At 40.7% G+C, this 17,377-nt stretch overlaps 1 protein-coding gene across 1 annotated transcript; it reads left to right on the top strand.

Annotated features, from left to right (window-relative positions):
• The first annotated feature begins 951 nt into the window (after nucleotides 1-951).
• LOC119719410 lies at nucleotides 952-16,266 on the top strand. The gene is made up of 21 exons (XM_038188855.1): nucleotides 952-1,480; nucleotides 2,215-2,443; nucleotides 3,171-3,298; nucleotides 4,126-4,254; nucleotides 4,776-5,004; nucleotides 5,723-5,850; nucleotides 6,453-6,566; nucleotides 6,804-7,032; nucleotides 7,758-7,885; nucleotides 9,223-9,339; nucleotides 9,542-9,770; nucleotides 10,092-10,219; nucleotides 10,486-10,605; nucleotides 11,185-11,413; nucleotides 11,775-11,902; nucleotides 12,480-12,614; nucleotides 12,976-13,204; nucleotides 13,474-13,601; nucleotides 13,918-14,040; nucleotides 14,522-14,750; nucleotides 15,634-16,266. The coding sequence occupies exons 1-21, from the start codon at nucleotides 999-1,001 to the stop codon at nucleotides 15,763-15,765; spliced, it is 3,723 nt and encodes a 1,240-aa protein (XP_038044783.1). The 5' UTR covers nucleotides 952-998; the 3' UTR covers nucleotides 15,766-16,266.
• Nucleotides 16,267-17,377: the final 1,111 nt, after the last annotated feature.

The raw sequence follows: 17,377 nt of genomic DNA, 5'->3' as shown, positions 1-17,377 counted from the left end.
ACGAGTACGAGTACTTTGTCATGCGAGTACGAGTACGACTACGACTACGAGTATGAGAACGAGTACTATAACACTGTCATAATTATCACCTAAAATGGATAACCCTTGATGGGAAAAATAATATCATGAAAACAAAACATATAGTAGATGTTACCTGTGACGTAGAACGGAAAGAAACGCCAAGAGAAATAAGAGTGACATTATGTATTAACCGCTACATATTTTTTAGAAAGCTTTCAATCTGCGGGATATTCTAAAAAAAAAGCTGACATCCCAAGATTATTGTGCACGTAGGCAGTTGGTAGACGGGACTCATTCACTTTCTTAAATTTATGTTCGAATTCTTATTTTGCAGGTGAAATATCTTCGTTTTGCAGGATGTAAAATGTTGAATAAAACATGTTTTCAGTTTAAATATAAAAACCCTTTTCCCGAAAAAAAAATATTTTCCAAATCAGAAGACATTTTTTTTCGAACCTCAAAGTTCCTTACCTAAAGGTGAGTTACAACTGTGGCGATTTGTTTCGATCTTATGTACATTAGACGATATTCGCATATCATAATAATCTACATACATCATAAAGCAGAATGATTCTATTGATCCATATATCGACTTCACGCGCCGGTTGACATTTGAAAGAAGGACAATCTCGTGGAAATGGCAGAAGCGCGTATCAGATCTCCATCTGTTGCTTGAGAAAACACTGACGAACAAAGACCATCACCGGTGCCTTGTGACAGAGGACACAGGAGAAATCCCGAAGGTTTAGAGTTGCACTCCCTAGCGGCCCCGCTGTTTTGAGGGAAGAAGACACACAAATCCCGATGTTATTGGAGTTAGCTTCTAGATTGAGGTTTAATAGCACCACCTGTCTGCGCGAGAAGTGGAGATATAAATAACTGGAAATTGGAAAGAATGATCGATATTTTGTTTTGTTTCCAGGATGGGTTGTGTGGAGAGCGCAAATGAGAAAGATGCTAAGCGGCAGCGCGAGGGCATGGCCATGCAGGCCAATGATCATCGCCGCAACGTTCCAAGGGCCATGGGTGATAACCAGAGGAGACAAGGATCTCACAGTCAGGGGAAGCAGGGCTCGCGTCAGACGAAAGTCTTAGCCAAGGGAGTAGACATTGCCATCCAGACGGAGCAGACGGCGGGGCTGTTACTGCGGCGAGTCAGTAGCAGGATCAGGCAGAGACACAAGAAGTCCTTGGAACCTCCCGATCGGACCCTCCTCTTCGACCTCAATCGCAGCGTGGCTCTGAATCACTCCAGGGTGTCGCAGTACATCGAGCAGGCCCTGGATATGCCCGGGGAGCATAACGGTTCCAACGCTGCCCACAAGATGATGCTGCCCAATGGGAGCATCGTGTCCAGCGTTGAAGCACCGTTATCTGACAGGGACAAGAAGCTTCTCCAAGGATGCTGGAAAGAGGTGCAGAAAGATTTGATCGAGTTCGGAGTGGATTTGTTTGTCAGGTGAGTTTCCAAAAATTACTTCTATATTTGTGGGTGGTATGACGTCAGTTGAGTGAAGCATAATAGACATCTACACGCAAGTTTTCATCGGTTGGTATGTGTTACCAACTAGCACTCCTGACTCAAAAACCATTCAGGTTCAGGGAAATGGGTCTGGACACAAGATTAGAACATTTCAGAATTTATTGGATATCCGCGCCGGCCTACAAAACAACTGTTGCCTAAATTAAGCCCGTGCATAGCACATCTCAGCAAAATCGGGCTGAAGAATATTCCTGAAAACAAAAAAAATCACGTATATACTAGAATCTGAAATCAATTTCATATCAATAGCCTCATACTCTGTCGTTCTGATGGTTTTCCTTTTTGAAGTATTTTGTGTTGCCTATATGTTTACTTCTTTACTATTTTCTTCAGTTTGGACTGTGTAATGGAATGTGTCTATGAAAAAAGGAAAATAAGTGTAAAGTGATTGCCAAATAAGTATCATGTTAAAAAAAAGATAAGGATTTTAGTCTTTACCTGATTCCATGAATAATCCCTGGAATGTCCTTCAGGGTTTTCCCAACTCAAAAAACAAAGTATTTCATCACTGTTTTTCCATTCTACGTTTCTGCTAAGGCCCTCAAGCTACAGTGCGTCTGCACTTTTGTAAGGATCCTTGGTTTTATGACAAGAAAAAAATAAACTAAATATCAAATAAAAATAAATTCAAGTCATGATCGGAATTTCAGGCTTTTGGAAGAAAATCCACCGCTGAGGGAGCTCTTCCCTTTCGGCAAGCTGAATCTGTCACCGGAAAAGCTGAGGCAGAACGCGGACCTTCGCTCCCATGGTCTACGGGTTATGGAGACCATCGGCACGGCGATTGAGGGTCTCAACGAGTGGGATCTGATCGTGCCGATCTTAGAGGACCTAGCGGCGAGGCATAAGGTGTATGGTGCTGTACCCCAGCACTTTAATGTAAGCGGTGTCCCCCCTTGACATTCTTATTTAATTTAATTTTGTCAACGAAACCTACGATTCCTCTAAGTGAAAAAGGGAGAAGACAAAACAAGGGTCAAATAAAACTACTATTGTTCAACAAGAACAAAAAGATTGGAACAATTGTAATTTTAAGAGCCAATATACGATCTACAGAGTGAGTAAAAAAAAAAAACGAAACCCAAATGTCGGGACTATTGTTTTATTAAAGTGCTGATGCATGTAGCACTTTCAATATCTAGGATATGAAAGCCCAATCCTTAAGCTTTCCTTTAGTGCAAGAATCATTCAAATCACTCATGTACTTTTCAAGTTACAGAATTTTAAACACAACCACCGTTTTAAGGTTCTGTCCACGGATCACAAAAAAAGTTCAGTGTTCTTTCAGCAAAACGAAAACATATCACATGAGGATGTGTGTGAATTGTTTTCATTTTGCTGAAAGAACGCACACCCTTTTTCGTTATCCGTGGCCAGAACTTTAAAACGGTGGTTGTGTTTAAAATTTCATAACTTGAAAAGTACACCAGTGATTTAAATAATTCTTGTACTAAAAGAAAGCTTAAGAATTGGGCTTTCATATCCTGGATTGTGAAAGTGCTACATGCAGTACTTCACTAAAACAATGGTCCCAACATTTGTGTTTCGAGTTTTTTTTTACTCAGCCTGTATCGGTCTGTTAATTTATACCATCATTTGTTTCCAGCCCCTCGAACAGGCGCTCACGTATTCCTTGGGAAACGGTCTACCACCCAAGGTGTTTACCAATGAGGTGCAGGGGGCGTGGCTAAACCTCTGGAAGGCGATTGCTACAGTAATGAGCGATACAATGAGGTAAATGAGGTACATAGCTGCAGCCTGCAGATATTTATAAACTTGTAATCGTGATTTTGTTTGCCAATGCTGTGTGAAGTTAATGAGTCTTTGGCTCCGAGGTCATTTGCTAAGTTGGTTGGAAATAGAGACTGAGATGGCAAGAGGTTATATGCAATCTACGTAGAAAAAAAGACTCCAAAAGTCGTTATACAGCGTGCCTCAAAATGAAATGTAGCAATCAAATTACTTTTTTTTCCTGAGGAAACTAAATCTGTTTTTTTATTGTAAAAACAATTACCATGAGATGATACAGTGTTTCTTTACCCTTGACAGGATTTTTGTTCTGTGTGATTTTGTTTAACAGTTACGGCAATGCTTTTAAAGACTCTCAAAATCTGTTTGGGTCACTTTTCAGATTATCTGGTATCTAATGAAAGGCATCCACACAATGCCTTTCATTATAGATACCAGATAATCTGAAAAGTGGCCCAACTTGGAATTCAAGTCCTTTCATTTAATTGGCTGTATCTTTTGACTGGGGGGTCCAAATGAGATGGGATAAAGACCATTGTGTAGAGCATTTTCAATACCTTCGGACCCAGTCTGTAGTTAAGTTTTTCAAAAAGAGAGTGCTAGTATTGTTATACATTGTATTTATGGATTGACTGCTTCATTTTATTGACACACGCTGCATTTCAAGAGCAGCTACTATGGCGATTCAATGTTATGGCCTGACTCCCATCAGGTATATCAAGTCACGGGTGGTAGGTATCTCAGTGGAAATGGTAGATGTGCCACTAGGAGAAAATGACTCCTCCTACCTTTTACCCTACAAATTAATACAGAGAAGGGAGAGGAGTTTTTGAGAAGCACGACGAGGGGCCGATATCTGCTAGAGACAAGCGGCTGGTTCAGGCAAGCTGGAGGTCGGTAGAAAAAGATCTGGCCAACTTGGGTGCAGGTTTGTTTGTCAGGTGAGTTCATTGAACAGAATTTTGCTTCCCCCTTACTTCTAATTTATTTATATCGTTTAAAACACAGTGTCAACAGATATATTCTCCCTAATTAATCGCCTGCTTCCTTTGTTTGTTTTTCGTTGCCGCTATCTTGAGTGGCCTGTGACCTTCTGGTTGGCGATCTCATTAACAAAACAAAAAATGAAAATTAGGGTAGGCATGATATCCATTATATTTATTAGCCTATTGTTCGTGTCATACAAGATGCTAATTCTTCGACGAATCGTTCTAGAAAAATTCCAAGGATCATATACGTTTCCCGTAGTTTTTTTTGTCGAGTGTTATAAAATCCTCAAGTGGTCCTAAATGATTGTGCAAATGTCACATCTCTTCGGATCCTATAGGAACCTGTAGTAGATGTAAACAAACTATAAGAATCCTACAGGATTCCTTTACGATTTCCCTTTTCCTACCTCCCTGGATTCCTGCACCAACACCATCAATTTAAACGACAAGTTCTGTCCCTGTTTTATTCAAAGGCTTCTTGAGAAAAACCCTGCCATCAAGAACCTCTTCCCATTCGGCAAGCTCAACTTGTCCCCCGAGAACCTAAAGGACAACGCGGACCTGCGAGCCCACGGCAAGAATGTCATGGAGACGATTGGCACGGCAGTGGAGACGCTGGACAACCCGGGAAAACTGGTACCTCTCCTGAAAGATCTCGGAGCGAGGCACAATGCTTATGGCACCAAACCGGAACACTTTAAGGTACCATACACTGAGACTAACATACATCAATAAAGATACTTCCTTGGACACCTTCAGACTTCTCCGACGACTAAAATGAGAAGCCATTACTGAGGGGCACGACGCTAATGTTGGCAGGCGATACGCGCGCACTCACAGCTCCTCGACCAATAGGGTTTTCCAACTAGGCTACACGCGCCCTTCAAATCATGTTAAGAACACGTGCGATGAGAGGCGAGCGTGGTATCACCGTGATAATGCCGATCAATTAGTCTATTTGCGAAATAAATTAAGCAAGGTAACACTCCCCCCTTCCAAAAAATAAAATCAAAAATACATAAAAAATACCGGTAACGACATCTTACCCTGAAAATATATGCTTTTGATCATCTCGGATTCGTCGCTAAAGCATTTTCCGATGCTTATTTTATTTAAAGGATGTCAAAAGATCTACGTGCGAAATCATGAATGCTTATCAAAATCATCGTGTTATCAATGCTTATTACCATGGAGCTATAATAGCTCCATGTTATTACAAACTCAGTGAAATCCCCCCTTTCCGAGAACACGTACTTTTCAATGAGTACTTGTAAAATCGGAGTGGAAGCTTTTTGTCTACATTTTTCTCGCACAACTATGAGTCTCATTTTCATTTACATCCAACTGTTTCTTGGTTACGATTTGCAATTTAAAGTATGTGCGAGTTTCAACAATCACCTGTTTTTTTTTATTTTGCCAGCCTCTTGCAGAAGCCTTAATCTTTACCCTGAAGGATGGTCTGCCGCCGAAGGTGTTCACTGCAGAGGTGCAAGGAGCCTGGGAGAATGCCTTGAAGGTGGTTGCAGAACTCATGAGTGAAGCGATGAGGTATAATAACTATTGAACCTATCAGAAAGACAACAGTCGAGTACTTGCGATGGATCATTAGGTACATTACGTGTCCGCTCACAATTGCCTCCATTCAAACATTATTTTTGGTGTTTATCTTAATGGGTACAACAAATGCAAACTTCTCCCTAACGCCTGATAAGTATGTTCACGATTTAAGATTCTATGGTGTCTACACAGAAGGTTACCGTCTTGTTGTTGGAATACAAAAAAACACTTCAAGTGACAGAAGAGTGACGTATTCGTCATAAACCACATACATGTTTTATGTTTTTCAATTAAAGCAATGTTAGTTCCCCTTGGAGATTCCAAGTCAAAGTCCGTGAATCTTATAATCACTTATTCATTTGCTTTTGTAGATTTTGTTATTTCCATATTGAAATGATCACTTCACCGACGTATTGAAACGGAAGCTCGCGGTAGCCTGGACTATTTCCCACCCTTTGCCATTCCACCAGTTGCCTGCAATGTACCTGCTGATACTAAGTCGGATTAGTTGAACTCTTCAAGGTTTGAATTTGTGGACTTGTGAAAGTTTGGTTATTGGAAATATCGCTAATTGTTAATCTTGCTTACTGCAGAAGCGATGATGCTGATGTTGGACCGTTGTCTCAAAGAGACAAACGGCTCGTTCGTGAGTGCTGGAAGGTCATACAGAAAGACATGGTCAACTTGGGTGCAGCCCTCTTTGTAAGGTAAGCAAACGTCAGTTATTGAGGAGCTTAATGCTGGGTCTTTACTTAGGTCAATCATACACTTGGATACCGATAAGTAAAACCTAAAGGACTGCTGCGAAAGTGTCCGAAGTCCTGATGTTCTATAGGCAGCTGGTCAACCCTACACCTTATCAGCTTATATACTGTGTCATCTTCTTGGCAAAAAACCTTCTTTTTAAAAGGTTTACAGTGATGTCCTAAAAATTTTGTTATCAGATTGTTGGAAAAGAGCCCTCCCATTCAGAACCTCTTCACCTTCGGTAAGCTCAACCTTTCAGCGGAGAAGCTGAAACGAAACAAGGATTTGAGATCCCACGGACAGCGAGTCATGAGTACCATCGGTGCGGTGGTGATGGGTCTGGATGACCCAGACATCATCGCTACCATCTTGGAAGACCTTGGAGCCAGACACCAGATGTACGGCGCCAAACCCGAGCACTTTCCGGTAAGAGTCTTGGACTTGTTACGTTTATTATTATTTTGTTTTGGTTTTCACGTCAATCTTTATTATTTATCCCAAGAGAAGCAAGTACCCCTCAAAAGGTAACACACGATGATTATACTCTCTAAATTCCAAAGAGTGAAAATTCACTCCATTCGAGTGAAGATTAACTCCCACAGTCGGAAACTAGGGACTAGACGATTTAGAGTGAAATTTGTTCAATCGTAAAGATCGAGTTTTCACTCGAGCTTCGACTGAAGTGGTTCTTTTTCAGACTATTTCAATCGAAAATAAGAATGATTTTCACTCTAAAACGTCTAGTCCCTAATTTCACTCTTTGGAATTTAAAGAGTAGGCCTATATGTTTATATCTTCATACTTGACATATCGTTTTAGTACCTAAAACATCATTCGCTAACATATAATTTATACAGATAATTGATTAATCTATCATTTTTCACAGATTTAGTCGCGTCCATCACAAATCAAATCACAGGTCAATCGTAAGTTGGGTCAAAACAGGGTTTGAACAATGACAACATGATACATTTGTCTCAGCTTTTTTGTTAATGACTCGTGAGTAACATGAGATGACTTGACCTCCACCCTGATTTTTTAGGGGGTGTGGTTGTATTTTTATTGTAAATAAAGCTGCCGCAAAACAAAAGTCTATCCAGAAGACCAATCATTGTGACAAACTATCGGGGATATTCTCTTTTAAACTGAAGGCACTGGTGGAGGCGCTCATGCGTTCCCTGAAGAACGGTCTGCCGCCCAAGCTGTTTACCCCTGAGGCTCAAGAGGCTTGGCAGAACCTGATGAAGATGGTGGCAACGTCCATGAGCAAAACAATGAGGTATGACCTCAGGAACCTCTCAGAGGCCAATTCTATGGTGGTGCTCGGCACAGAAATTTGCTAAGAACAGAATGTCATTTTGCTTAGCACAACATTTGTTGCCATTGCAAAATGCCATAGCAGCATCTTCTTTTTCGCAGTTCAATGAAATTATCCCCTGGTCTCCATAATAGTCGAGTATACATTGGAACCATGAAGTCGATATAAGGGTGAGAGTCGACTCAAAGTTGGTTACGGTGATCAACAAAACCGTTATAGCTTACAATATCGGGATTAACAGGTGCCATAGGTTCCAACTTTGTATAATATTTTAACAAAATGAGAAAATATTTCATTTACACAATTTAATTGCCGCCAATAATTAGGCCGATGATAAGCCTGTGCTGACCTCTAAATCTCCTTGAGCTATTTTTTTCCAGGAAACGCGCCCGCCGGCCAGGGTATGCATTTACGGGTAGTACAGGAACCGGGCACCCTATTGAAGTAAAACAAGTGTACCCGGGTACCCGTGAAAGAGACCCAACCCCAAAATTTAAATCCCTGAAGTTCTCCGAAGGGCTTAGCTTTACGGTGAAAACTGCAACTTTCACCAGCGTTATCTGTTGCCCGTTAAAATGCACATAAACGTAAAATCTGTTTTGGTTTTCCAGATGGCCTGATTTTCATTTTGAAAATTCCTCACAAATGGCATATACAACTTTTCTTTTCACTGTCTGAGAAGTTACTAAGTAATTTGTAAAGTTGGTTACGGGTACCCGATCCCATAATCTGGAACCGGTTCCTGACATCAGCGGTCGGGTGCTCGGGTACCCGGTTCTGATGCACACCCTGTATAGTTAGTTCCCTTAATTTGTCGCTGACCTGTATGCATTGTCAGACAGTTCTTGGTTTTCCCATTGGACCGATCCAGTAAGCACCGCCCCATGGTGTTCTGACCAATCACAACCTTGATTTATGTCCGATGTGCGTGCACAAAAGTTCGACATGCGTGCACGCGCGTATGATGCGCGCGGCAGGAAAATGCAGCGTGGCATTGGAGAGGAGCACGTGTTAATTTGCCCACGTGCGCAGTGGGTGGTGCTTACTGGATCGGTCCATTGTCAACCGGTTTGGCTTACTGCTTATGAAATAGTTCTTACACATACTGAGTTCAGATGAAATAAATACAGCCAAACCGAGGACAGCCGGCCGAGTTTCAAAGTTGACCCAAACCGGGTACTCAAAACTACACTCACTGACGACAGAAATTGGCATGAATGTGTGTGCCGCCTTAATTGTGTTTCAAGCTAAATCAAATACTAAAAGTGATTTTGTTTTCGCCAAAATTAATTGAACAGGAGCGGCAGTAGCGAAGATGAGGGGCCGATTTCTTCCAAAAACAAGCGCCTGGTCCAGGCTAGCTGGAAGATCATGGAAAAAGACGCAGTTAACCTGGGAGCAGTCCTTTTTGCCAGGTGACAATGTTTTTTTAAGCCTCCTAGTTGACAGAGGGTTGACAGTGATCTATAAATCAGAAGGACATTAATGAAAATTGTTCGTACAAACGTTCTTATTTAAAATCTTTGAGTATTGGTTTGGATAATCTATGCATCACGAATTCCACGATGAAATTCCTTAATGTCGAAGTGTTTTTTTTTTTCGTATTCATTATGAAAGACTTTTGGAGAAGAATCCTTCCATTCAGAAACTCTTTCCCTTTGGCAAGCTGAACCTACCGCCGGACAAGCTGAGGCAGAACCCGGACCTGCGAGCCCATGGCAAGGGGGTCATGGAGACGATTGGAATTCTGGTTGCCAGTCTCGACGATCTTAAGGACATCGTTCCTACGTTAAAAGAACTCGGCGCCAGGCATAACAGTTACGGCGCCAAACCAGAACACTTCCCTGTAAGTTTTGTTTTTCGAGTAATATTACATATTGGGACAGGGTTTGACGGCTTCCTTTGGATCTCTCACTATTAGACGCCTTAGCTATGTCTTTGAGACTTCTCTACAGGTACTATCATGGGATGTGCGCAGGTTCAAACTCTGCACTTCTCGTTCCTCCATCGCGTACCTTTACCAACTTTACCCACTCTACTCGCAGTCTCCTCTCATCCATTTACCGTTTTTTTCATCCAAGCCCTGGTACAATGAAGTACTCTTCAAGTTGCTTTTCTCGTACCGTCTCACTGTGGATCTCCTCACTTTTTTTCCTTTTGGTTTCAGGCCTTGGTTGAAGCTTTCATGTTTTCCATGAAGACTCGAGTTTCGGCAGAGGTGTTCACGGCTGAGGTGCAAGAGGCATGGAGGAACGTCTTGAAGGTTGTGGATGTTACCATGAGCACCTCTATGAGGTAACCTCTCAACTCTCAGCTTTGATAGATCAATAAATCAGTACAGATGTTCTATAGTGTAATACACTCGCATAATATGCATTTGACTTCTCCTGATGTCATCTGCACGTCTTGAAGGTGTTAAATCATGTTAGGCTGGTGAGTCGATCTGCAAAATGCACTGAGAATAATTAATTCAACGGATTCTTGCCAATTCAAAGCCTATACATCTTTGTATTAGTCTTATTCCTTTTGTGTCCTCTTTTGATTGGTTCCTTCCTTCGCAGCAGCCATTCGAACGGTGCATCAGATGTAACGATATCTCCCAAAGACAAGCAGCTGGCACAGGGGAGCTGGAAGTTCATTCAAAAAGACTTGGTCAACTTGGGCGCCAGTATGTTTGTAAGGTTGGTAGACTATTTTTTTCTCATAACAATGAAGTATGAAAAAAAACACCTAGGAACGTCTATGAAAAAGACACAAAGGAACGCACGGTTTGGGGAGTCAGGGTGGCGCAGTGACGGTTTCTTTCTTCGCCTCCCAGATCCACCTCTATGTGGCCTGGGTTCGATTCCTGCCCGGACCTTATGTGGATCGGGTTTTCAGTCCCTACCAGATTCTGGGGGTTTTCCCTGAACATTCTTCTCGGGGTGTCCTCCTACCTGTAAAACTATCAATTCTTTTCATAGTCTCCTGTATACAGGTTTCCTCAGGCTTTCGAGCTACAGTGCCTGGGGCACTTTTGAGGAATCATTGGCTTCATTACCAGAAAGAAATAAAACACACAAACACACAAACAAACACCCCAACAACCCAACAAACAAAGCATAATATTATTTACGAATGCATTCTTCAAATTAAATCTGTAAATTTTATTCGAAGGTGTACAATCGAATGGCTTTTTAATAGTCGCATGCATGTTGTCAGGAGATTTTACCTCCACACGGGGAATTTATTCATCTTTGGCTGTCTTTTTCGTCATTCAGGCTTCTGGAAAAGAATCCAGGCATACGGAAAACTTTCAGCTTCGGTAGGCTCAACTTACCGCCGGACAAGCTGAGGCAAAACCCGGACCTGCGAGCGCATGGCAAGGGGGTCATGTTGACGTTTGGGACTTTGGTGTCAGGAGCCGACGACCTGGGGAAAATCATTCCTATGATGGAAGACCTCGGGGCTAGGCATAAGACCTACGGCGCCAAACCTGCGCACTTCCCGGTAGGAATGCCCAGTTAACAAAAAATATTTTTTGTGTGTTAATGGAATTTGCTTATTAGTATTACAAGGCTGAAAGTCACTCAATGGAAAGGGCTACTATAAAACAAGGAACAGAGACGGGCACAAGGGTCGCTTGGCCCTGGCCTGTACACCAAACAGTCCTAAAGATACGTGCTAAATAAGGCTACATTAATTGTCCTTATCTGAAAACATCTACAAGGCCTAAAGGGTCTCTTGACAGATCATGTTCAATAAAGAACCCCTTGGCCACAGGGTGATCAGCAAAGATGTCGTTATACCTTTACCTTCCCTGTTGATGATTTTTCACAATCTAAATGGACATCACCGTTTGGGGTTTCAGGCTATCGTTGAGGCGTTCATGTACTCCTTGAAGAAAGGTCTGTCACCCAAGATATTTACGCCTGACGTTCAAGAGGCATGGAGGAACATCTTGAGTGTGGTAGCTGTTACAATGGGCAGCACTATGAGGTATGCTTCCTCCGCCACCTACATTATTCGTTACACCTTTTCAAATCATTTCCTCCATTCCCAGTGGTGCTTGTAATGGCGCTTCATACCAATGCCTCAAAGCGCTCCGCAATAGATATTTGTTGTTACCCCTGTTCATAGAGTTGATGAAAAATAGAGGGCTACTGAAGAGTTCATAACCTATTTCCAGTGTCGTAGACGAGACCTTTTATGGGACCTCAAACACTTGTTCATAATAGAACATTAGATTCGATTTAAGTGCAACGTGAATTGAATAAAAAACTTTTTAAGCTTTCACTTTAGGCATAAAATAAATAATGATGGATTGTTTAAGTGTTAAATTAAGATCTTAACCTGTTATTTGATTGAAGGCTGTGAAAGGTCAATGAATACTGATAGTAGTAGTTTTCCTTCGACAAATAATGACAATTTTACTTAACTTTAAAAAAAATAAAACAATCGAAACATACGCGGTCGGGAAAGGTCTTTTGAAAGGTGTCTTCTACATCAGTGCAAGTTTCATGATAGCTTCCTGTCATGTTTAATTTATCTTGTGTCACTCGTTATTCCTTTGCAGTAGCGATGAATCTGGAGTGTCAGAAGAGGAATCAACGGCATCTCCGATATCTCCCAAAGACAAGCAGTTGGTCCAGAATAGCTGGAAGTTCGTTCAAAAAGACTTGGTCAACTTGGGCGCAGTTATGTTCGTAAGGTAAAGTCCCCTGATCGTCTGTTCAAGAAGACACAGTCTTTTTAATCGACCTGCTCAAAAGAACATCCCGGATAAATTGTCAAAATATCCCAAAGGGATAATAAAAGCAACTTTTAAAAGACTAAGACCCATGCACTTTAAAGCAAGTAAAAACATCATCATACACCAAAAAATCTTGCTTTTCAATGACATTCTCGGGAATGCATGTAGCCCAAAACGAAACATCCAAGCTGCATTCAACTTGACCTAAGCTCGATAAGAATTGGAACCCTTTCCATCTATAGAGCATCTCTGATGATATCTGTCCATAAATTAATTAATTCAATATCAAGACCGGCATGCCTGTTCGCTTTTCTAAAAGGCTTCTGGAGAAGAACCCTTCCGTGCAGAATCTCTTCTCCTTTGGCAAGTTGAACCTGCCGCCCGAGAAACTGAAACAGAACCCGGACCTGCGCGCCCACGGCAAGGGGGTCATGGAGACGATCGGCACGGCAGTTGCTGGGCTAGATGACTTGGGGAGGATAGTTCCTATCCTAGAGGAAGTCGGAGCTAGACACAAGATTTACGGCGCCAGACCTGAACATTTCCCAGTAAGTTATGTCCCCAGATTTTATTTTTTCACACTCTAAAAAGTTCTGGGTCATATATTGACTTGATTCTTTTCTTGGTGAAAAGCACACCTTTCCGGGTAAAAATAACCCCTTTTCGGGTCAAAATTACACTTCACTGGATCATTTTCCGGATCATTTGGACCCTTTGAAGTATCAGGATAATAACAAAGATAAGGGGGGGGACCTGCAGATGGACTGGATACAGATGTTCTCAAGGATGGTATATATTCGGTTTGTTTTCATTGCAGGCTGTTGTTGAGGCATTAATGTATTCCCTCAAACAAGGTCTGTCACCAAATGTCTTCACGTCTGAAACGCAGGAGGCGTGGCGAAACATCTTGAAGGTGGTTGATGTGACGATGAGTCGAACTATGAGGTAGTAACATTTTTATTATTTTTTTTAAATTGTTTTTTTTAACGTAAGGTTATATACAGATGCTTGTACATAAGCGCCTCTATATGAGGTTTATAGTCAAAAACAGAATAAAGAGAAATCGTAGGCCTAAAGGAAATTATTTAATTTTGTCAAAACGTACTGGTCAGATTGGTTGTTGAACAGGAATGATCAGAAACTGCCTTCTACCCAGTTCGAAATATGGCAATGTGTATCTTTTGGCAAAATGGGAGTCCAATATTTTCATCGTTATAAGACAAATGAGTTATTTTATGTTCCAATAATCATTATACAACAGACTGGATGAGAACGGAAATTCAGAGGAGGGGCTGATATCTCTGAGAGACAAGCGTCTGGTTCAGAAAAGCTGGAAGGTCATGCAAAAAGATTCCGTCAACTTGGGCGCCGCACTTTTTGCCAGGTTGGTTATCTGATTTCTTTTTTTCATTTCTATTTTTGTTTTAATCAACCAGGCCGGGTCTGCTGCCAACCATGAATGATGTTGCTGCTGAGTCTATTTATTTTTAATAATAAAATGACAATAAGATTTATATTGCGCTTTCTACGGGCGTTTCCAAGCGCTCTCTTGTGTGTGTGCCATTTGACACAAACAACGTTTTGACTCAAAAGAGTGTCATTATGACACGGATGATTGTCATTTTGACATGGAAGAGTGTCATTATGACACGGAGGATTGTCATTTTGACATGGAAGAGTGTCATTATGACACGTAGGTTTGTCATTTTGACATGGAAGAGTGTCATTATGACACGGAGGATTTTCATTTTGACCTGGAAGAGTGTCGGGGCAAATCTGGCTGGATTCTGAGTCGAATCTGACCCGGAACTTTATAGGGTGTGTAGCTGACTGAAAGGTTCCAATGTTTTCTTTGAATGTCCAAGGTTTCTGGATAGGAACCCATCCATTAGGGAGCTCTTCCCCTTCGGCAAGTCGTCAGTTCCTCCCCAGATGCTGAAACACAACTCGGACCTGCGAGCTCACGGCAAGGGGGTCATGGAGACGATCGGCACGGCAGTTGATGGTCTGGATGACCTGGGGAAGATAGTTCCCATCCTGAAGGACCTTGGGACTAGACACAATGTCTACGGCGCCAAGCCTGAACACTTCCAGGTAGAAAACAGAACCAACCAACCGACAAACAATAACTTTAACTTTGTAGGCGCAAACAGATTCGAATTCCGGGTTGTTGACGAAACTTTACATGTTGCTGTTATTTAAAATTTTTATTATCTCTGATTTTCAGATTGGATTGGTTAAAATCACGTGATATTTCCGCTGTCTATACCCAGAAAAATGGTGCCATTCTAGCGCCATCATTCGAGCGAAGGTAAAATCTTTCACAAATAGATGTGAAGAAAGGAACAAATCAAACTCACAAACAACAAACGGAGGAAAACGATCCGACTTTAATCAACTGTCGTTTTTCAGAGTATGAGACAGCTATGTACACGAATATATATTCGTATATAGACATTCCCTTGGTCACACTAGGCAATACAGGGTGAGTAAAAAAAAGAAACCCAAAGGGCAGGACCATTTTTTAAAATGAAATTCAGCATGTAGCACTTTCAAGATCTAGGATATAAACAAGTCAGAACGACCAATTAATCAGCTTTTTTTAGTACAAGAATCATTCAAATCATTCGTGTAAAATCGGTAACGCAGACTACAAACAAGGGTGAACAAAAAAATCACACAGAAGTCATCAAAATGGGAAAAAGTCGATTGCAATTTTTGTTTGGTACTTATTTGGCAACGCTATGGCCACATAAAAACCATGATCATATCAGAAACGTCAGTTCTATACGGTGTGTAAAAAAGAGCGGTTCTAAATTAGCACGGTGTGGTATTTATATTGCACCTATGGCTATAGTCTGATTCAACATAGGTACCATAAGATGCACATTATAGAACCATGGTTTTACAGTGTGGTCTGGTATCCAGAATACATTGCTATCATCCATCCTGGTATCTTGTCTTTATTTTGATGCAGCCCCTAGTAGACGCCTTCATGTATACCATGCGAAATGGTCTGTCATCCAAGGAGTTCACACCAGACGTTCAAGACGCGTGGGAAAACATTTGGAAGGTGCTGGCTGAAGTTATGAGCAACGGCATGGAGTAGAATCTACACTGTAAAAACAGTGTTTAGCATTGAAACACATCAGAACGTGTTTAGAGTTTAAAACGTATAGGAATGTGTTTCAATTCTAAACGTATACCACTTTGTAATGTTGTGAAACTAAACGTGTTTATGTTTTGGACATGTACTTAGGATTGTATATCTAAGTGCGCTTAGGAAGGTGTTTAAATGCTAAACATAATTATTATTCATTGAACATGTCAAACGGATAATGCGTGTCACAGAAAAAAGACATCTAAACATGTCATAATGCTAAACGTGTGGAAAAGTGGGTACAGAATAAGTGTTTAGAAATGTGTTTAAATCCTAAGCACCACTTTTACAGTGTAACTGCAGATTTTTATGCGATCACTTTGAAATGTGATATAACCTTATTCACGAGTCGGCCAAATTACATTGAAAGCAAGGTAGAGTCTTCATTTTTGGAACTTGCGAAAAGAAATGAAAGCAATGACATAAAGTTAATTACAAGTTAATACCAGTCTGCTCTGATGAATAATTTAAAATGTGTGATTAACCATGCCCTAATGTTTTAAGCCACATTTAAAAAAACAACAACTGAAAGTGAAGCTAAAATGAATACATAGTCTGGCACCATCCCATTCAACAGGTCACAATTTATAAAATACATTCAGGGAACACGACCAAAATGGCTTCCTCGTGAGGTCCATGGTCCATTAGTCCTCCAGTGTCAAGTCACGAGCAAAACTTTTGAAAAGCGACAAAGACACTCCTTTATTATTCTTTGACTTGTCATGGACTTGTAACGGACTAGTAAACCAACTTTACAAATAAAATATAAATCTCATTTTTACACTGTGATTGATTCCATATCATCCAGTTTTGTAATTTGACAGGTAAGGATCGTGACGTATATTTTATTCCAGTCAAAAAAAGTTGTATATTTTATCCTAGTCAAGGTTTTACATTTATGATATTTTTGGCTCGGTAGTGAGTAGACTTTTAGGAGAATGTTAGCATAACAGTGCGGTGTTTACCGAAGACAAGGCCAGATACTTCGTGCGAATGCTTTACGCGTATCCGTGATGTCATTTTCGTTTTGTATAATGCACGAGCTTTTACAACTATCGCAATTCTCTGCGACTTTTTGCTGGTTTTTAAGGACCTTTTTGACATTTGTGACTATGTGTAATCCTTCTTCTAATGGTCTAATGATGTTACTTTACAGTCAACACACGAAAAAAGTCACTAAGACTAAAATATCCGCCAATTTTCTTGTATAAAGACTGTGTTTTTGTATCTATTTTATACTTAAGAATATTTCTAAAATTTCAATTAACGAACAGGTGTTTTCACTGATGAAGAAATGTATATATTTATATATAAACGTCTACACGTTTACCGCTCTACATTGTAATCAGCTGTTTGGGGCATTATTTTATGTATACAGCCGTGTACATTGTTGTTGTCAAGTCAACAAGTTAGCTGTTTTTATAAAGTAAAATTAGATTGTTTTTGTCTATAGTTTTGAAATGATATGTTTTAAGAAAATGTATTCTGATCATAAGCGGATAAATTCTCGTATAATTATAAAATCCAATGTATCTGAAACGGCTACTTATCATATAGCAGT

This window comes from Patiria miniata, unplaced genomic scaffold (assembly GCF_015706575.1).
Source record: "Patiria miniata isolate m_02_andy unplaced genomic scaffold, ASM1570657v1 HiC_scaffold_13, whole genome shotgun sequence".
Taxonomy (NCBI): domain Eukaryota; kingdom Metazoa; phylum Echinodermata; class Asteroidea; order Valvatida; family Asterinidae; genus Patiria; species Patiria miniata.
The sequence above is the reverse complement of the archived record's forward strand: the minus strand, read 5'-3'. Positions and strand labels throughout refer to the sequence as shown.

Excerpts from the sequence above, each read along its gene's own strand:
- LOC119719410 (XM_038188855.1), top strand. The coding sequence starts at position 999 with ATGGCCATGCAGGCCAATGATCATCGCCGCAACGTTCCAAGGGCCATG. Across the intron at positions 7,033-7,757 it reads CCAAACCCGAGCACTTTCCG|GCACTGGTGGAGGCGCTCAT; the intron begins GTAAGAGTCTTG and ends TTTAAACTGAAG. Across the intron at positions 12,615-12,975 it reads GGCGCAGTTATGTTCGTAAG|GCTTCTGGAGAAGAACCCTT; the intron begins GTAAAGTCCCCT and ends CTTTTCTAAAAG.